The sequence below is a fragment of the Pseudorasbora parva genome, chromosome 21 (assembly GCF_024679245.1).
Source record: "Pseudorasbora parva isolate DD20220531a chromosome 21, ASM2467924v1, whole genome shotgun sequence".
Taxonomy (NCBI): Eukaryota; Metazoa; Chordata; class Actinopteri; order Cypriniformes; family Gobionidae; genus Pseudorasbora; species Pseudorasbora parva.
In genome coordinates, this window is record NC_090192.1 from 4,881,629 (window position 1) to 4,903,131 (window position 21,503).

Here is a 21,503-nt window from a genome sequence, read left to right on the forward strand (position 1 = left end):
TTATTATTTGATGCATTTTTAAAAAAATGACTGCTGAAAATCCAGCTTTACATCACAGGAAGAAAAATAAAATTTTAAAACATATTACAATAGAAAACATTTATTTTAAATTGTTATAATATTTCCCAATATTACTGTCTTACTATATTTTTGATCAAATAATGCAGCCTTGGTGAGCAGAAGACACTTCTTTCAAAAAAATGTTAAAAATCATATCGACCCCAAACATTAGAGCTGTAGTGTGTGTAAAAAAATAGACAACAAAGCGATGCTAACATAAGTGGGTTTGTGCTCAGTCGATTTTATAATTACACTGTTTTGATCTTACAACTTTTTGTTGTTTTCTTGATTAATCTTACACAATGTTAATTATTCCCTAATAACAATGAATTTCTTCCATATCCTGTATTCCATCAACTTCTATATACTGGGTTATGATCATTTGTTATCTTTATTGCTATAAATCACTAATTGCACAAATCACTAAAATTTATTTGTTTCACTGGGTACTGATGTAACAACATATTGTCACAATTAGTTTTGAATTCTGGTGATGTTTTTCCACATATGTCACATATCGTTGTCATTTCATTTGATTGTTTGTGTTTTTGTCTATTTTTAAGAGAAATGTTATTTTAACATTAATAGTATAACATACTATTTTTACAGTATGTTATACTGTTAGAGTTCAGGCTGGGCTGATAGACTTTCGTTCCATGGAGGCATAAAATTATCTTTATTATCTTTCTCTTTAGTCTGTATATTTTCATTTGGTAAAAAGTATAAATACATGTAATGCACTTTTTAAAGGGCTTAAATACACAAAGACTAATGAGACTATTTTCAGAGGTGACTTTAATAGATTTCAGAATTACACATACAAATCACGAAGTTAGCTAACAATGTATTAATTTACAGTAAAAACAAGAGCTCATTAATTAAGTGTTGAACAATGGGTTACAATAAATGGAAAATTTTGGTGGTAAATGCATTTATATAACGCTTTTAACAGACCCTATGGCCACCCAAAGCGCTTTACATTTTTGCCTCACATTCACCCATTCATACACCGACGGCAATGTCAGCCATGTAAGGCACCATCCAGCGCGTCAGGAGCAGCTGGGGTTAGGTGTCTTGCTCATGGACACTTCGACACTTGGTCAGGTGGAACCAGGGATTGAACCACCAACCTTTCTGTAATGATGTCGTCCTTGGACGGACTTGAACCCGGGTCTCTGGTGTTCTAAGTGTGGCGTGTTTTCCACTGAGCTATCTCTCAGATAATGGAACCCAAGAGCAGAAGAGTAAAGAGTCAAGAGACTTGAGTCTTCCAAAAAATAAAAATAGTCTTTACTTGAGAAACCAAAGCACAAAGTACAAAATAACAAGGAAAGCAGAGCTTCCAAAAACAGAGAAACAAAAATAGACACAAGGGTCAAAAAAGGTTACAACAAGGCTCAAAACATCTTGAGATCTGGAGACTGTAGGCTGGGGAACATAGGCTCAAGACTGAACACTATTGCAGGGTACAAGCACACTTATAAAGGGCAAGACTCAGGTGAAGGGAATCAGGGCTAACAAGGAGTGTTCCGAGTACAATTAAATACACTAGCGCCATCTGCAGGAGTGGAGAGCACTGAGCCTGTAGTTAAAGTGCCATCTGGAGACCTGGAGGGAGCATGACAGGGAAGCTTAAGGAGGGCGCCCCCTGCAGGCTAGGAGTGGAACAGCAGCCCAGAATTGGATCTTTACACTTTCAGTTTGTAGACAACCTACATGAACCACTGAGCCACTGCCACCCCACTGAGCCACTATTTGGTGCATGTTGATTCAGAGTGTGCGTCATCTGAAGTTCTCACAGCGGTTGCTGACGTCTCTTTATAAGAGGCTGGAGCTGACAGACTCTAGTTACCTCAGGAAGGGCATCCCAAGATAAATACACAGGAACTAAATAGTTTAGGGCCGTATAGGTCAGTAGCAATGTATTATAATTGATACGGAACTTAATAGGTAACCAGTGCAGAGATGATATTGGTGTTACTGTATATGATCATATTTTCTTGACCTAGTAAGAACTCTGGCAGCTGCATTTTGGACTAATTGTAGCTCGTTTATTGAGGATGCAGGACAGACAGATAGTAATGCATTACCGTAATCCAGTCTTACATTAATTCAGCATTACAGACTAAAGAGGTCATGAATGCATGAACAATTTTTTTCTAATTCAGAGACAGATAGCAAAGCTTAGCGATGTTTCTGAGGTGGAAGAAGGCTGTTTTTGTAACATTTGAAATATAATTTTTGAAAGACAAGTTGCTGTCTAATATAACAGCCATGTCTTGTACTGTAGAGGAAAAAGTACAGTAAATCCTTCTGAATGCAAATTGTATTCTAAGAGATTCTGTGTAGCCTACAGGTGTGTACCTCATACTTCCTGGGGTTTTCTAGGATGTTGATGTTCTAGGTGAGGTGAATAACAGATTATCTCTTCAACACGGCTATTAGTGGGTGGAAAATATAAGGCAGCAAGAGAACATATTGTCCTCCAAGTTGATGTGTTAGAAGCAGGAAAAATGGGCAAGCGTAAGGATTTTAATGAGTTTGACAAGCGCCAAATTGTGATGGCTAGACGACTGGGTCAGAGCATCTCCAAAACTGCAGCTCTTGTGGGCTGTTCCCGGTCTGCAGTGGTCAGTATCTATCAAAAGTGCTCCAAGGAGGGAACAGTGGAGAACCGGCCACAGGGTCATGGGCGGCCAAGGCTCATTGATGCACGTGGGGAGCGAAGGCTGGCCCGTGTGGTCCGATCAAACAGACGAGCTACTGGAGCTCAAATTGCTCCAGAAGTTAATGCTGGTTCTGATAGAAAGTTGTCAAATGATGCTGGTGGCTGTGGCTCTTTCAGCAGGATAATGCTCCTGCCACAAAGCACAGCGAGTTTGAGGCGTTGACTTGGCCTCCAAATTCCCCAGATCTCAATCCAATCGAGCATCTGTGGGATGTGCTGAACAAAAAAGTCCAATCCATGGAGGCCCCACCTTGCAACTTACAGAACTTAAAGGATCTGCTGCTGACATCTTGGTGCCAATACCACAGCACACCTTCAGGGGTCTAGTGGAGTCCATACCTCAATGGGTCAGGGCTGTTTTAGCAGCAAAAGACCAATAATGTTGGTATTCATGAGCTGTTTAATTCATACAATTTTATCTAAATAAATTAATCAAAACAAAATAATTAATTTCAACTAAATCCATTAAATGCTCTCGTGATTGGAACCCCATCCTACAAGGTTCTATATTGGTTTATTTATTATTACCTTTATTGATAAAGAAAAAAAAAAAGAATACTAGTCGAAACAGGTTAACGTTAAATCATTATACCAGGATATGCTGCAAAATATTATCATGGCATGCACTAAACTTGCACAACTGAACTTGTGTGCGGGAGAAAAAATGGCAAGGCGAACTGCGCAAATTAGGCGCAGCATTGACGTGTAAAGTAAACTCGAGCGTTACGTCATAACACAGCGCTTCAAACATGGCAGACAAGAGCAGTCAAGGGGACGCCAAACCTGAAGCCCAGTTTGCAAAGAGGATAGACCCTGTAAAGGACGAGCTGACCAGGGAACAGTTTCAGTTCATCCGACAAGTGGAGCTGGCGCAGTGGAAGAAGAGAACAGAAAAGCTCCGCGGTCGAAACGTTGCGACAGGACTCGCCATCGGCGCTGTAGTGCTCGGCATCTGTATCCTTTACAACTCTGTTACACAAGGACAGGTTATGTCACTGACAAACTCAGTGCGTTACATCTTTCAGATGATAAAGCTGATTATGTTGGTATACCTGTTATAATGAATGATGGTAATATTGGGTCACAGATGTGAGATACTGCACGTGGGTGCATTATTACATGATCAGCCAATGTGACATAAGTGCTTATGTCACGATGATCAATGTTTCTCCAAATGTGTTACATCAGTCAGACAGACACTTGAACATTTTAATAACCTTCTAGTGCTGTTAACTCTGTCAGCCAGTCAAAACAGACCATCATTTCATATTTACACGCAGTGCAGGGATTGCCCAACTTTGACCTAATATATTTACTTGGAGGTACTCTCTGAGATTAAGTTAAAGGGATAGTTCACCCCAAAATGAAAATTAGCCCATGATTTACTCACCATCAAGTCATCCTAGTTGTAGATGACATTCTTCTTTCAGATGAATATAATCTTGAGTTATATTAAAAATGTCCTGGCTCTTCCAAGCTTTATAAAGGCAGTGAATGGTTGTGTAATTTAAGTTTAATCATTTAATTGTAATCTCTAACTTCCACTAACTGTTATAGCCGCATTCACAAGAGACTGACGGTCCCGCGTGTAGGACATTTTTTAATATAATACTTTTAATATATATTTAATAATTTTATTCTTCTGAATGAAGAATGTCATATACACACCTAAGATGACTTGATGGTGGGCTAATTAAAAATATAATTTTGGGGTGAACTATCCCTTTAAAAAGTCAAATTAAGTCAACAATAATAATAATTAATATTATTATTAATTTAGTGATCTCATGACATGGAGATATATTTAAAAAAATCTTTTTTTTAGTGAATGTTTTATTTTGATTGTTTTGATTTCAAAATGATTTATCATTTTTATGATTTAATTATTTAATGTCTTTTCATGAAACTCATGAATCTCTGCAGTTACTCCACAAACCCCAGTCTGAGAAACCCTGATATAATGCAATATTTAATGAGCCATTGTTAAAAACAGAACGGAATATATTTTCTTTCTCATATGGTAGAAGATTATAATTTTCAAATCAAGGTGATAAACGAGTTAGGTGTAAAGTAATCAAAAAAGTATTCGGAAATCGGAACACCCTACCTAAAATGAGCAATCTAGATTACCTTACTAACTACAATTTACAATGTTGGAATCAGTCCAGTCACTGAATATAATGTATTTGTTTTCTGTAGTCATTTTTACTTTAATATTTAAAAAAAAAAATTTGTTATATAGATTTCATGGTATTAAACAATATTTACCTCTAAATGATGCACCACATATTTCCATTTAAAAGAATAAAAATACTTTTTTGATTTTATAAAATCAAAATGCATGTTTTTTTTTCTTTCTGCATTGTGGCTGATTTATAGAGTGTATCTTGTATCTTGTTTGAAGGGTGTATATAAAGTATAAACCTAAAATGTGTGACCCTGGAGCACTTCACCAGTCCTGCGTCTCACGGGGAAATCCGTGGCAATAGCCAACAGTACATTGTATGGGTCAAAATTATAGATTTTTCTTTTATACCAAAAATCATTAGGATATTAAGTACAGATTATGTTCCATAAAGATATTTCGTAAAAAGTCCTATATATAAAATATTATTAATAGTAATATGTGTTAATTTTCTCACGTTACATATTTTTTTTCTCGCATATTTTCTCAATATTTAGTTTTTTGTACCCTCAGATTCCAGATTTTCAAATAGTTGTATCTCAGCCAAATATTGTCCTATCATAACAATACATCAATTGAAAGATTATTTATTCAGCTTTCATATGATGTATAAATCTCAATTTTAAAGAATTGACCCTTATTAATGTTTTTGTGGTCCAGGGTCACATTATTAGTGCTGTCAAATTCTCATTATTAGATTAATCACATCTGACATAAAAGTTTGCATAATAGTTTTTTACATGATACATTATTATATATGTTTTTGTATAGTGTGTATACTGTACCAATTGTTACATCATCATTATTATTATAGATTTTTTTACTATACCTTTATTTAACCAGGGAAGAAAATCACATTGAGATGGATATCTCATTTACAAATGAGCCCTGGCATCATACCAGCATGAACTATTTTCCTTCACCAGCTGTTTTGCAGATGGCTACACTTTCTACTCCGTATCCCAAGAAAAAATCATGGATGAAATAGATGCAGAAGCAAAAGCACGTGCTCCGAAGACCGGAGCCAACTGAGTGAACTTGAACCTCCAGAAACTGTCTGCACTGAGACAGATGAAGGGCCAGCAGAGGGCGCCGCATCCATTCAAATCACCCGAGGACTCCTGATGGCCTGAGGCTCGACCAGGAGGAATCATTCTTTTGACCTCTGCCAAGGCAGTTCTACAGCAGTTCTACAAAGACGTGTTTCTGAGATGCAGCTTGTGGATTGTGTTATATACAGTAATTCTACTGGTCATCTTTGAGTGCAAATACATTCATAATCACAGTGAGATTAATTTAAATAATGGCCACTCTTTTTGTTTATGTCTCTTTTTTTTAAATAAACAATATGTCTCCTAAATATAGCAGTGTCTAAATGAATACTCAACCATCAGTCATCTTTATTTATAGCTATTTATTGACTTATTGTACAAATATGATTAAGAATATAGCACAATCATTATAAGATAGAGAAGGCACAGCATGGCAGTGTTGCATTGCACAGTGAAGCGATCGATATAACAGAGCATGAAGTCACACTTATCCATCTAAAACACAAGGGCTGTGTTTGTGTCTGGAACTGATTTCAATGCACATTTAAAGGCATCCACACGATTGTTCACAGTTTTTAATGAGCCATGAATGCATGTTCTAGGGTTGTCTTATGAAAGGTCTTGTTGGCATGTGTTTGAAACTGAAAAAGTGCAATACATCTTGACAGAAACCCACCCGAAAATATAAAGCCACATTTTTAAACATTATAAACTTGACTTTTTGAGACTGTTTATATTCCCTCTTTACATCATGTAAGTTCTCATAAGTTAATTAGAAAATAAAAACTGATATTATTGTTTAAACACTAAGACTACAGAAAGCATAAATGTGGAAATCTGTGTTAATATTATAATGAATGCACTTTAATTTACTGCTCTTCGTAAACATCAAAAATCAATCATTTATTAATGACCATCGTACAGTCCCACATGGGACTTATGCCAAAGTGCAGTGTGCATTTCATTTTAATTTGTCTTTAACTTTATGGCTGACACTTGCTTTGATTTTTGGTGCAACTGATAAGTCAGTTATAGATTGGTAAAAGACATTGAAATATATATGTAAATGTACATAAACATAGACTCTGCATCCCAATAGAGGAGAATCTCAAAGCTGGAATAATCAATGCTCGCTGTTTTTATTCATTGATCATATTTCACATTTAAACTATTATCATAAAGCAGACCCTATAGCAGAAATCTCACGGGACCGGATCTACTGAGTTCAAGCGATTCTTGCGTGATGAGTTGGTGTTTCTACAGCACAAACACGGGCAGTAGAACAGAAACGGCAGGACATCTGTTGACTCAGATGTTTGCCCGTTCAGCAGGTTTACAGAAAGTGCAAAAGAGACGGTTAGGAATCATCCTCAGTGCCGAGCCTTCAGAGAGAACGTCACAGCATCGTATAACAGCAGAGTCCTGCCAAACCATTGGCTCTTCACAGAAATGAGTGGACTAGTTAGTGCATTTGCACTAGAAACATCCCTTACGTTACCAACGGTGGAGTCGAACAGCATGTTCTGCTTAGGAAACTGTACATTATATTTTACAATTCTGTCCAGGTCATGCGTTCAGTATGTGACTGACTGACTGACTGTTGAAGGTTTGCTGTGGTGAGAGCAGTCATAGATGGATGAGGTAGTCTGATGAAGTCCCGCTAGGGTTTTTACTGATGGGAAAACAGAAAAGACAAGTGCTATTCAGATTTCATTCATTCATGAAAAGAACACTTTCATTGTTTGTTTGGTACATTTATGCCTAGATCAGCTTTAAAGGCACAGCATGTAATTTCAGCCACTAGAGGGCGCTAGAGGGATACATTTGAGTGTGCGTTCATTCAGTGACTACAATGGTTCACACTGCAGTGAGCGAGATGATATTAGGCGGTAAAACACGGTACTCTGTGCGGTAAATCAAGAACACCAGATTTAAACAATAAGACTGTGTTGAGCTGGAGAACAATGATCAGTTTTCTGTCGATGAATGATCCAAACAATAGCTAACCTGGCTAATAAAACCATGGTTGCCAACTTTTAAGTTCAGGTTGGAGTGAGATTTTTTTTTGGGGGGGGGTTGCGTAATGCTTTTGATCTTGATTCAGTATCAGTTTATATCTAGTATATATACTGTACATAATAAGAAAAAATATGTTTGTTTTAGCACTAGTTTAAACATTTCTTGGGTCAAATGATATGTGCCATTCCTTAATATGCACATTATTCATTAAAAATATTAGGATGCAAGTTATTCAAGTTTTAAAATTTCACATTTAAAGAAATCTAGTGTTTGATCATCATATCTAAATATTTATTAGAATGCAAAGACTGCAATACTTTTTTGAGCAACTAGATTAGATACATGTATATTTATTAAAGAGCCAAAAGGCACCTAATGGATAATGGCATTACAAATAAAAAATTTTTTTTTTTTTTTGCCACAAAATGACTGTATTTTTCCTCTTTGAATTGGAATTCTCTATTTTAACATTAATTACTACACTAATTGTAATATAAATATTAGAAGAAATATATACAAATATTAGAAGAAAAATACTTTAAGTGGTCATTTATTGACAATAATTGTTGCACAAATAGTATTTAGTACCAAAATATCTCCTCAAAATATTCAATAAATATAATTTAATGAGTATGAGTGTGACCAATTAGTAAGGAATACCTGAGGGCTAAATACAAGAATAACATTAATGTTGACAATGTTGCATCTCTATCACTCTCTATAAACGATCCTGTAAATATGGCTGACTTAATAATCAATACACACTAACACTATGCTGTACTGTTTACCAAAACTTGCAGCAAACATCTATATGGTGAAACTGTTGTGTATCCGCTTAAGCCATTTAAATTCATTGGCACAGCGCTAGAAGTATGAGCGCTCATGGGCCACGTGACCAGCGCGCACCGCAGGGAGATGAGAGCATGCAACTCCGCTTTTCAACGCCTCTGGCTTTAACATTATGCCACATTAGCGCCAAAACGCTATTTATTGTTTGAATTTCATTAAAACACATTTTAAAAAATTAAAGCTTATAGCTTTGTTTAATATCAAAAGCAGGTTTGGCAATTTGGCGTGAGATTGAGTTGGGCGGAGTGAGAGCGTGAGACAGAGCCTGAAAGCGTGAGTTTCACGCCAGATGCGTGAGAGTTGGCAACCCTGATAAAACACATCAGATATTAAAGCGTTTCCATGATTTCAACAAAATCAAACTGGAAACTGAGGGTAACGCAGGTATGATGCGGTATTGATAGGCGACACGCGGTTACAAACCGTGTCCTGGTTAAAATCACTTATTTCTCTGGATTTAAACATTCTTGGAAACATTTGAGATAATGTAAGTACACACGTCAACAAAATATATAACACTCTTCTAGTGGTATTTGGATATTTTAATCCAAAAATCTTCCATATTGTGCCTTAAAGCATCATTAGATCATGTGCTAATAATTAATCCTACGCGATATTTTGAATATTCACAATATATGATTTCGCTGCTGAATATGTGCACTTTATGTTTCTACATCAGTGGCAGAAATGCTGATAAATCTGGAAAATTTGCTCCATTTCTGTGAAACCGTTCAAACTGTTTCTAATCAATTCATTCACTCCTTGTAGCTTTTTCACGCTTTACTAAATATGTATGTAGGTAAATATTGCATTGTTATTAATGATAATAATGTAGTGAAAGACATTAAGAAAAACATGCCTTAATCGAATCTAACCATCTTGGATCTAAATTAGATCAGGTTGAAATGACGGCTCCTCTTTAACAAAGTCACACAAATCTAGGATTTATATTCAATATTATTAAAATGTTCACAAATGTCAGTTCTATTTGTGAAGGTAAATTAATGTCGTAATTACTGTCTAAAACAGGTTTAATGCTATTAAATAAAATAAAAAAAAGTTTGATTTAATGTTCTATTATTTGATTTTAATTCAACATTTGTATTTGATGTTTGTCTAAATAGAGAGTGAAGCAGCACTGCAGGGATGTGTCTCCCGTTAAAGGTGATGGTAATTAACGACTGTAATGCTTCGTACCATTCTTGTAAAATCAGCGGCGAAAGTCACTCCTTTAGTCGGCCGGGAATCTTCCTGGGAACTGCTGCTACTGCTGCCGCTCAGGGAGTTCTTTCTCATGATCCCTGTGGGCCAATCACAGAGCAGGAAGATGTTAAACATTTCACTTGCTCATTTACAGTTTTCATTTAATTAAACAATTGCTTACTCAGCCCCACTTAAACCCACTAATAAGGCTCTGTACTTAAAGCTAGTGCTGAAGGGCAGCATTTTAAGGCATCAGGCTGTTCTGAAAGGTCCTTTCTTTTGGCAGAACTCTGAGGTCAGGACCTTATCTTTGCGGCCAAGAAATCCCACAACCTCACAGGACCCAGGACAACATAGTCTTTTGAATTTAATATTTATTTCATGTCATTACATTGTTTAGAGCTTAAGAATCAAATAGACTTTTTTCTTATATTATAGTTTATTCATATGTTGTGCTATGCCCTCATAAGTGGACACCAGGACTTTTATTATTGTTTGAAAAACAAAATGACATGAGAGAATTATTTTTTTTATCCAGTGGGGTCAATTTTCAGGTTTCAGGATTTTTTTTTAGCCTAACTTTGTATAAAGATGATTCTCAACTGTGTTATGAAAGATATAACGGAATGAATTGATATACCATTTTAATTTATGCAGTATGTGGGTAAAATGGCCATACTTGGGATTTCCCATTCAATGCAATGCATCTACACATTGCATCTAATTTGAATATTAATGTGTTCTTGGAGCAATATGTAATGAACAAAGAAGTGTAATAATGTTGGCAAAATTTTCATAAAAAATTGTAATATTTTATAGAAAAATTGATGTCATTTGTTCGCTTGTTGTTTCGTAACAGTAGCCATATTTTAATTAGATTCCCCATAACATTTTCCTGAGATGTTGATTTATAACAAACAATTTTGAAAATGATTAAAAGTTTCATATTTCACCCAGAATGTCTGTTTGATGCTGTCATTTTATGCTCATTCGAGTGTTAGTGCTAGAAACACTAAACAGTTGCTGTCCGATTGCTGCCTGTAGGTGGTAAACAGCAAGGCAGCCCACTGGGTTTTGGAAAAGAGCCTAATGTTTTGCTAAGATGATTATGGTTAAAATCTGGATATATCAAAGGCTGAAACATTGTCGAACCTGCTAACGGGAGAATGTCGACTCTCTGGAGGCTGTCTCTGCGAGACGACGGGAAGTTTCCTCCTTTAGACATGCGGCGTTGGCGGCTGGAGAGCATTGCTGCAGGAGACACGATACAGGGAGGAGGAACCTTCCCCATCTTGGCATACAGCTCCTCTATCTCTCGCTTCTGCACAGCCTGCAGAGACTGAACCTCACACAGATGCCTGAGAGGGACAGACGAGAGGAACTTTATTCAGTACTGTAATCATGATTATTTAACATGATCAGGAGTGGGTGTTATAATCAAACTCTTACAATCTTAAAGTCATTTATTTTTCATGATTGATGAATTCATTTTAGCAAAGTATACAGTAACACTTTACTTAAAGCCTTTATATATAATCCATTATAAAAGTATTTGTAATGCATTAATTATGCCTTGTTATGCTTCTTATAATGCATTGTATGATCTCATGAATAACTGTAACCATAGGAACTGGTAATACTTAAAGTATAACACATTAAAACACGACAAATCACACATTTCAGATAAAATGTATAAACGATAAAAGGCAAATTGTATAATAATAATAATGGTAACTAACATGGGATAACCAGAATGTTTGACCAGACTGTATAAGAATGTTTTGTAATTACTAAAATAAATTAAAATACTACTAAAAAATGATTAAAGGTTTATCCCTACTCACTTTATTATTTTTATTTTTGTCATATAAAATATACACTCACCTAAAGGATTATTAGGAACACCATACTAATACTGTGTTTGATCCCCTTACGGCTTCAGAACTGCCTTAATTCTACGTGGCATTGATTCAACAAGGTGCTGAAAGCATTCTTTAGACATGTTGGCCCATATTGATAGGAGAGCATCTTGCAGTGGATGGAGATTTGTGGGATGCACATCCAGGGCACGAAGCTCCTGTTCCACCACATCCCGATTCCCAAAGATGCTCTATTGGGTTGAGATCTGGTGACTGTGGGGACCATTTTAGTACAGTGAACTCATTGTCATGTTCAAGAAACCAATTTGAAATTATTCGAGCTTTGTGACATGGTGCATTATCCTGCTAGAAGTAGCCATCAGAGGATGGTGGTCATAAAGGGATGGACATGGTCAGAAACAACGCTCAGGTAGGCTGTGGCATTTAAACGATGCCCAATTGGTACTAAGGGGCCTAAAGTGTGCCAAGAAAACATCCCCCACACCATTACACCACCACCACCAGCCTGCACAGTGGTAACAAGGCATGATGGATCCATGTTCTCATTCTGTTTACACCAAATTCTGACTCTACCATCTGAATGTCTCAACAGAAATCGAGACTCATCAGACCAGGCAACATTTTTCCAGTCTTCAACTGTCCAATTTTGGTGAGCTTGTGCAAATTGTAGCCTCTTTTTCCTATTTGTAGTGGAGATGAGTGGTACCCGGTGGGGTCTTCTGCTGTTTAGGCCATCCGCCTCAAGGGTGTGTGTTGTGGCTTCACAAATGCTTTGCTGCATACCTCTGTTCGGTTGTAACGAGTGGTTATTTCAGTCAAAGTTGCTCTTCTATCAGCTTAAATCAGTCGGCCCATTCTCCTGACCTCGAGCATCAGCAAGGCATTTTCGCCCACAGGACTGCTGCATACTGGATGTTTTTCCCTTTTCACAGCATTCTTTGTAAACCCTAGAAATGGTTGTGTGTGAAAATCCCAGTAACTGAGCAGATTGTGAAATACTCAGACCGGCCCGTCTGGCACCAACAGCCATGCCAAGCTCAAAATTGCCCTAAATGCACTGAAGCAACTGCCATGTGATTGGTTGATTAGATAATTACATTAATGAGAAATTTAACAGGTGTTCCTAATAATCCTTTAGGTGAGTGTATATACACTGCTTTAAAGGAAAGGAACTGAATGTAACATAATAATCTCAATTATTGTGTTCAAAATCTAAACGATTCGATTATTTGCAGAGCCCTAAGAGAAAGACAATAAAAAGACAGAAGTTTAAAATGCTCTTACTTCTCCCTCATCTCCTGCAGCTCGCCCCACATCTCCTCATCCTCGCTCTCTGATTCGTCGCTGCTCATGTAGGAGGAGCTCCGCGTGTAGCTCATCCACAGGTTGTGGAACGGAGCAGCATACGGAGGGCTGGCCGTGTTCCCATCCCACACCCTCGCCTCAGTGTCCAGGGCCACAGAAAAACCACTGTCCACTGACGTTCCCATTAAACACGGGCTGCAATCCGCTCTGCGTCCTTTCTTCCTCCTGTGCTTCTTATCCACAGCGCTCTCATAATCGTCATTATCCCGCTCTCGCTCATCCATCTGTCCCTGTCGGGGCTCTTTTGGATCGCACCCCGCCTCGGGCTGGCCGGCAAGACTCAAATCACGCCGAGTCTCACAGGAAGGGAGAACGGAGAGTTTTTCCGCTGGAGTTTGAGCTAAAAAAGAGCAGGCAGGCTGATCCAGCGACCTGATGAGATTATCCGGATGGAAGACAGGTGGGGTTTCCGAGGGAGTGTTTTGACTTTCTGTGTGTCTGGCGGGAGCAGGAATCTCTTTACTGGGGGACACTTGAAAACGGCCCACAGTCACAGTAGACTTCGGCTCTGTAAGAATAATAAAAAAACATGGAAAGAGTTGTAGAAGACTGCAAACAAAAGCATGATAATGCCACTTGTTGAAATCATCGTATTGCATTTGAGTTTTTAATTGTTTTTACTTCATCTGAATGAATTACGAAATGTGACTTTTGTGACACCTGCTATATGAACACAAAGAAATGTAGGCATATTTAGAAAAAGCTAAATTGGTCTTTAAAAATGGTCAGTTACCACCATAATAAATGAACGGCAATACAAATATACAGAAGAAAATTCTACAAACTACCCATGATAATGTCTCTTACGAAAGGAAAATATATTTACCAATATATTACTTGAAATATATTATAATATATTGTAAATACATGGAATAATATATTGATGGTATTATACAATATATTATATAATATATATATATATATATATATATATATATATATATATATATATATATATATATATATATATATATATATATATATATATATATATATATTTGCATGTAGTAGAACAATTGAAGAGTTAAAATTGGATTAAAATGCACAATAATATTTATTTCATGTGATGCAATACAGCATAATCCTATTCAAAATCTTGTGCTGTTTTAAACATTACTTTTTTTTTCAATATACGACAGTATTTAGTGTAATATTCCGTAAGTATTATGTTATTATTCCATCTTGAACACAGCCAAAATTGCTCCGGTTTTAGGAACACTGCACCAAGCAACAAAAAAAACACACTTTGGTTGCGCAAGACCTCCACAGGCATTTTAATATGTGTCCACAAACCCTCTGTGAGCGCAAGACCACTTAATCATATATTTAGTGCTGCTACATTATAAAACCACATTCTGTAAGAAGAAAGGCCTAAGTGTGCAAGGTAGTGTGTGTGTGTGTGTGTGTGTGTGCGTGTGTGCGCGTGTGCGCGTGTGTGTGTGTGTGTGTGTGTGTGTGTGTGTGTGTGTGTGTGTGTGTGTGTGTGTGTGTGTGTGTGTGTGTGTGTGTGTGTGTGTGTGTGTGTGTGTGTGTGTGTGTGTGTGTGTGTGTGTGTGCGCGCGCGCGTGTGTGTGCGTGTGTGTGTGTGTGTGTGTGTGTGTGTGTGTGCGCGTGTGTTTGGGGGTCAGTATCTTACCAGATGGTGAAGAGATTTCTGGGCACTGTGAAGTTGTTCTGGTACTCTCTAGTGCGGCCAGAGGGGACAATGATCTGGGACTGGATGACGACACCTTGAAGAGAAAGACTGATTCATTCAGGCATACTTCCACATCTGGGTTTCATAACCGAGGATGAGCGCATTCAAAGGTACATTAGCAATGTTAGCTATTGACATTCAGTCATATGAAACTGAACAACTCAGAACAACTGCCATCACTGTGGAAACAAACAGACATAACCCAGAAACACACAACAGTGATCCAATGTTACGAGCAGAGAACACCGATTTGTGTTTGATCCAGATCCGGACTCATCATTGATTCCACCCAGGCATATACACACACACACACACACGCACACGCACACGCACACGCGCGCACACACACACACACACACACACACACACACACACACACACACACACACACACACACACACACACACACACACACACACACACACACATATATAACATTATACATTTGATTATTTATTTTATAGAATTATAGTTGCGTTAATTATTTGAATAATAATTTAAATTAAGAAATATTTTAATGCGATTATTTTACTATTTTGTTATTATTTATATAATTAAATCAATATCATTTGAAATAAATACATAACTATAAAAAATGATGTATTATTTATTTAATTAAAATAATAAATATTTTTATTTAATTATTTTATTTTTAATTCATTTGATCATTTATTATAATATTATAATATTCTGGGGCGGCAGTGGCTCAGTGGTTCATGTAGGTTGTCTACAAACCGAAAGGTTGGTGGTTCAATCCCCGGTTCCACCTGACCAAGTGTCGAAGTGTCCATGAGCAAGACACCTAACCCCAGCTGCTCCTGACGAGCTGGATGGCGCCTTAGATGGCTGACACCGCCGTCGGTGTATGAATGGGTGAATGTGAGGCAATATGTAAAGCGCTTTGGATGGCCATAGGGTCTGTTGAAAGCGCTATATAAATGCAGTCCATTTACCATTTACCATAATTTTACAAGATGTTGCCAAAAAGTATGAATTTTCCAGAAATTCAAATTGCTTATTTATTAAAAGTTATTTTGGGACTACTGATTGATTATAATGTTGCTGGGAAGGATTTTTTTTTTTTTTTTCTGATAAAATTAAAACAATTTGGCAACAAAAATGTGTAATTATGTATCAGTATGACAATATGAATATAACAATTATAATAATAATAATAATTTATATTTGAGCTATAATAGCATATATATAAAATAAAAAAATATTATTAGTAGTACTAATTAAAAATATACAAATTACAATACAATTTAAGATATACATTAGCAGAAACTAATAACTAAAAGAAATGATTATTATATTTTTCTTAATTTTTTTTTTTACAGTAAAATATTACAATAGTATAATCCTTATAGATATTAACTATATAGTTAAATTATTTCTATTGTACATTGCCCTTAAATATTTTCATTGTCATTTGGTGCATGTTGATGCCTCCCCCCTCCCAATATATATATATATATATATATATATATATATATATATATATATATATATATATATATATATACATATTTTAATCACAACCTTTGCTATTAGATAATTGCAGTAAGCAATATCACAATTTCAGTTTTATTTCAAAAGAACTGTGCAGCCCTAGAAGGAAATGTTCAGACTGGACCTCTTTAATTGAATAGCACTGGTTAAGAGGTTAAAGGCTTACTCTGCTGTCTGGGCTCGCTCGTGGAGAAGACGACAGTCCAGATGAAGACCCAGGGCTGCCCCGCTGGTCTAGTAAGTGCCTGGGGAAAGCGGGTCTGTATCCTTGTGGATATTCCTTAGAGGATTCCTGTGCATACTGCATTCCCTCTTGAGATGCGGTCTGCTGGGCCGATACGGAAACGCCACCGGGTGAAGAAGATGTTGGAAATGATTGGGAAGGTGGCGACATCATAGTGTCTCGAAACGGAGAATCCGTAGTTTGGTAATACTCGGCCATCCCTGGAGATGGAGGATACTGGGGCGCATACATCGCGGGATAACCAGGCTGGAAGCCCGGCATGGCCTGTCCCAGGTTCTGTGGGGGCATGAAGGAATGTGCCATGCTCATTGCCATAGACAGCACATTAGCCAGAGAAAACAGAGGCTGGCTGTGTGGTGGCCACATGGCCGGAGCATGAGCCGGAGACATCAGGTTGACGTCGGACAGGGGACTTGAGACATCTGAGCTGAGTGGGCTGGGGGAGCCTGAGCCGGATGCAGGGGACGAGAGGGAGTATGACGGACTGCTGTGTATCCGGGACAGAGGAACATGGCTGGGTTTGGGGGAGCCTGGGTGAGGCGGGTACGAGAAGGGGAAGTGTGTGGCGGGGTTCATGTACGAGGGCATATACTGCTGCACGTGAGGTAGTTTGGAATGAGGCATTCTGGGATCCGAAGGGTAGACAGAAGCAAAAGGAACGTGATGAGGATGAGGAGAACCTGGGAAAGGACAAAGATATAAGTCAGAAGTGTGGACTGAGATTGGTTAAAAATGCCAGCTTTGTTGAGCATCCTCAGTCTTAATTAGTTCAATAATGTCTTAAATTAACTTTATGAAAATGAGATGACAGCGTGTCAGAATCGCGTCATGTTCGGCAGATCTTAAAGTGACAGCAGCCTAATAAACCTGTGATGTCTGTCATTATGTTAATCAAAGAACTAAGGGAACAGAGGAAACTGTAGATTTGATGAGGATTAATCTATATTTAATTTATAATTTATGCAGTTAAGACTGTAGTGTTTGATAACTTTATTTAATTTCTGTATATTGATTATACTATATGAAGGCCACAGGTAAATATGCATTCTAATGGGTTTATGTGAAGATTGTGTTAAGTTAGCTTAAATTAAAAGTTTAAAATAAATGTTGAAATTTATATAGCTTTCGATTATACTGTTATACTATCAATAATGTAAAAAAAAAAAAACAGTTTCACAGAGACATCCGTAACTTTATTAGTATCAGTTATACTGGCCTTCATTCATACAAAGATTCATAAAGAGATGCCATTACAACAAATACTTAAAATATACTGTCTCTAAAATGTCTCAACATTCATTTGGAGTAACTGTGAAATTATTACAATATAAAAATATTTAAAACTCTGATGTTTTTAGTTATCACGATCAATTACAGGAAAAAGGTGTGATTCATTTGTTTATTGTTTTAAATCAATTGACAGAACGAATGAAAATAAAATATTTACTTTTCTTTTTTTTTAAGATTTGCCGGAACTTGCACAAACCAACGCCATTCTCAAAGTGTTTCAACTTAAAAAAAGTATGTGTTCGTGCTGCCTTAAAATTTTAAGTTTAGTCAACTCAAATATCCAAGTTGTCACTTAGTACAACTTCAAATTTCGAGTTGACTAAACTTAAAAGTTTAAGGCAGCACGAACACGTACTTTTTTAAGTTGAATAGAGCGATTGATTTTATCATTTTGTGCATTTTATTTTTAATTAATTTAGACTTAATGTTACAGTTTTAATATTTGCCATTTATCATTTATCAAAATGATAAATGTCACTCCTCAAAAAGCTGCATGAGGTCTGCAGCACAAATATGTGGGCGAGTCACACGACAAAGTTAGTATTAGTTTAGGAAGCAGCACTTCTATATGTAACTAAAGAGCTGTTCACATACATTATGCATCTGAAACTGTTCAATGTTGATAAGAACTGTTGAGGCACACCAACCTATTTTATCTGGATATCTCGCTAGAAGGCGTTCCAGAAAACTCAAATTCATTAGAAGTAACCAAACCATGATCGCAATACTCATGTGAATATTGGCAATGATAAATATCCAAAACAGGTTCCTCTGCTAAAAGCCTTTTGTGTGAGTGAGATGTCACCCTCGCTCTATTTCACACACCTACAGTATGGGCTTGTCCCTTTATCTCTCTTTGTGAATCTGTCAATGCCAAAATGAAATGTGTTTTATACAATAACACCTTTCACACAGCAACATCTCCATAGCAATACACACAATACATCTCTGATGGGTCCATTACGTCAACGGACCGGCCCCAGTGAATGATAATGCCTGAAGTTTAACATCGATGAAGCGAACGAGCCAAAGTCTCCCTGACATTAACGAAAATAAAAACCATCTGTGCATTCGCTTGTAAAGCTCCCATTGTAGCGGAGGCTGAACATAATTGCTGCAGACATCATAACAGTGGCTCCTTGGTTATATCTGGATATTCTTTTTCAAAAAACGACTAAGCAAGATGTATCATCGAGGCATGAAGCCAGAAGGCAGCAGAACAAAATGTTCTGTAGGCGGGAGAGAAAAGCACCAACAGTAGTGGAGAGAGATAAACTCTGGGAGGGGGACATGTGGAATTTGTGGGTCTTAGTATTTAATTTACGACAAAACTCCGAAAGCAAAAGAACTTAAAAACAGATGTGGAGACCAGAAGTTGCACTACAAACAATATTATCTGTCGCTTTGACGGACGAGTTGTAAATATTCCACACACTAAACATTTTGTACTCATAGTTGTTTGTTTTAAAGTTGAGAAATCAATGAAATATACCTTATGAATTGAGTACATATAAAACTGAGATAAAACAGAGCAGACCCAACAAGTTAAGATAAGCCAGTTTAAAAATGAGTAATGTGAACTTTTAAAAAAAAAATTGAATCCTCTAAAGATAGCTGCTAACTATAAGTTAGCGATAGTGCACGCACAGAAGTGGCCAAAATCGACATCTTTACCTATCATTCAAATATTATAAAAACTTTTTAGAACCATTTTGTAAGCACGTTGTATAGTTTTGCTTGGAGTCAATCGTTTTACTTGTGATAATGCAATAAAATGTTAAATTCTGTTAAGATATTTTGTAAATTTTCTACCATAAGTACATATAAAAAAATGCATTATAAGTAGTAATATGCATTGCTAAGGACTTCATATTGAGAACTTTAAAGGGGATTTTCTCAATATTTAGATCTTTTTGCACCCTCAGATTCCAGATTTTCAAATAGTTGTATTTCGGCAAAATATTGTCCTTTAACAAAAACATACTTCAATGGACAGATTATTCATTCAGCTTTCAGATGATGTATAAATCTCTATTTTAAACCCTTATGACTAGTTTTGTGGTCCAGGGACACATAAATATTCAAAATATATAAAATAATTTCCTCATATTTTGATGGATTAATTGAATTTGTAGGGTCAATATAAAACAAATATCCCCTCCGGGCATCACTTTCGGCCACTATTTGACACCACAATAGGGACGAAAAGGTTATCGCAACTTCTGTTTTATGCCGACTTTGGGCCAGATTTACTAAACAAGGCAAATTAACATGAGAGTGCAATTCCAAAGCATCAATTGGACGACGTGCATTTTAATAAACACAGACACACACACGGATCATTGCCATAATGGCACACACAATCTACCAAGAGCAGCACAAATTAGCGTCTGGTTTAAGACGTGCTTTTATTGGGAGGGTAAATAGTGTCTCAAATACCAGTGAACTGACACGCGCACCTCAGTAATTCATTATGATTTATTTAAATATTCTCCTCACATAAATTTTGCATCTAAAAGGGAATCTCCTACAAATGCATATGCAATGATATCAGCCGCAAAATTAACCCTGTCCACGCCTTTTCAGCTCTAATTTATCACTGCGTGTCTTTAGTAAAGCCTGACAGTAGTTTTTTATGTGTTTGCTGGCACAGGCTGTTAGTAAATCTGGCTCATCAAATGTTATTTTAGGTTGATACAAACTGCATTGTCGGGACCATGAAGACGGCATTCAGAGCCCACAGACAAGCTTCCTCCAGCTAAAGCAGTTACCCAAGAGTCCCTGGAGCCAGGCTGAATCAAACTGCATCTTTGATGTGCAGTATATATTAAAGGCGCTGACTAAAGCCGGATGACATTTAAAGAGTGGCCAGCTTTCATTCCCACTCACAGCGAGGTAGGAAGGGGAAAGTTACATTGGAGAGAAGTGGTCACTTACCTGGGGCATTATGGAAAGATTGTGAGCGTAAGAGTGGACGTGTGGATGAGGTAATGTCTCCACCGACTCCCAGAGGAGAGGCTCTCGCCCCGGCGCCCAGACCAAACTCCGCTAGAAAGCCATATGTTCACGTGTGAGAAAGGTGCTGATTTGAAAGAGCTACTTCATTTTGACAACATCAATACTCAATGGTAAAGTTTACGCAAGCTTACCTGGTAGAGAGGAAGAGGAATGAGCCCGTGCCAGATTGTGGAGGTTTGGCTGAAAGGGAAAAACAGTTTGTAATGTATTATAAATGTACTTTTATATATAGTATAGGCTTCATTTACAGTGGGGGACATATGAAAAAAAAAACTAGTGTTTTTGAAAGAAGTCTCTTGTGCTCACAGAGGCTGCATTTATTTGATCAAAAATACAGTAAAACCTAGCCTAGAAATCTAGACGCACCCTAGCGGCAGCAAATTTAATCTCCCCGTGAGTGTC

The 21,503-nt window shown here is 37.1% G+C and overlaps 2 protein-coding genes across 3 annotated transcripts in view; one reads left to right on the plus strand and one right to left on the minus strand.

The window, feature by feature from the left end:
• Positions 1-3,512: 3,512 nt before the first annotated feature.
• coa3a (cytochrome C oxidase assembly factor 3a) lies at positions 3,513-6,170 on the plus strand. The gene is made up of 2 exons (XM_067429221.1): positions 3,513-3,742; positions 5,911-6,170. The coding sequence occupies exons 1-2, from the start codon at positions 3,538-3,540 to the stop codon at positions 6,003-6,005; spliced, it is 300 nt and encodes a 99-aa protein (XP_067285322.1). The 5' UTR covers positions 3,513-3,537; the 3' UTR covers positions 6,006-6,170.
• A 194-nt stretch (positions 6,171-6,364) lies between these two features.
• Positions 6,365-21,503, minus strand: part of wnk4a (WNK lysine deficient protein kinase 4a) — a 65,614-nt gene continuing 50,475 nt past the window's right edge. For both annotated transcript variants that reach the window (XM_067429191.1, XM_067429192.1), the window contains 8 exons: positions 21,233-21,281; positions 21,021-21,131; positions 16,716-17,473; positions 14,978-15,071; positions 13,261-13,849; positions 11,249-11,454; positions 10,091-10,194; positions 6,365-7,697 (listed from right to left, as the gene is read on the minus strand). In XM_067429191.1, the coding sequence (XP_067285292.1) occupies positions 7,695-7,697; positions 10,091-10,194; positions 11,249-11,454; positions 13,261-13,849; positions 14,978-15,071; positions 16,716-17,473; positions 21,021-21,131; positions 21,233-21,281 (1,914 nt within the window). In that variant the 3' untranslated portion in view covers positions 6,365-7,694. The remainder of the gene's footprint in view (positions 7,698-10,090; positions 10,195-11,248; positions 11,455-13,260; positions 13,850-14,977; positions 15,072-16,715; positions 17,474-21,020; positions 21,132-21,232; positions 21,282-21,503) is intronic.

Coding starts and splice junctions, on each gene's coding strand:
- coa3a (XM_067429221.1), top strand. CDS start 3,538: ATGGCAGACAAGAGCAGTCAAGGGGACGCCAAACCTGAAGCCCAGTTT. Junction 3,743..5,910: donor CGCTGTAGTGCTCGGCATCT/GTATCCTTTACA, acceptor GCTGTTTTGCAG/ATGGCTACACTTTCTACTCC.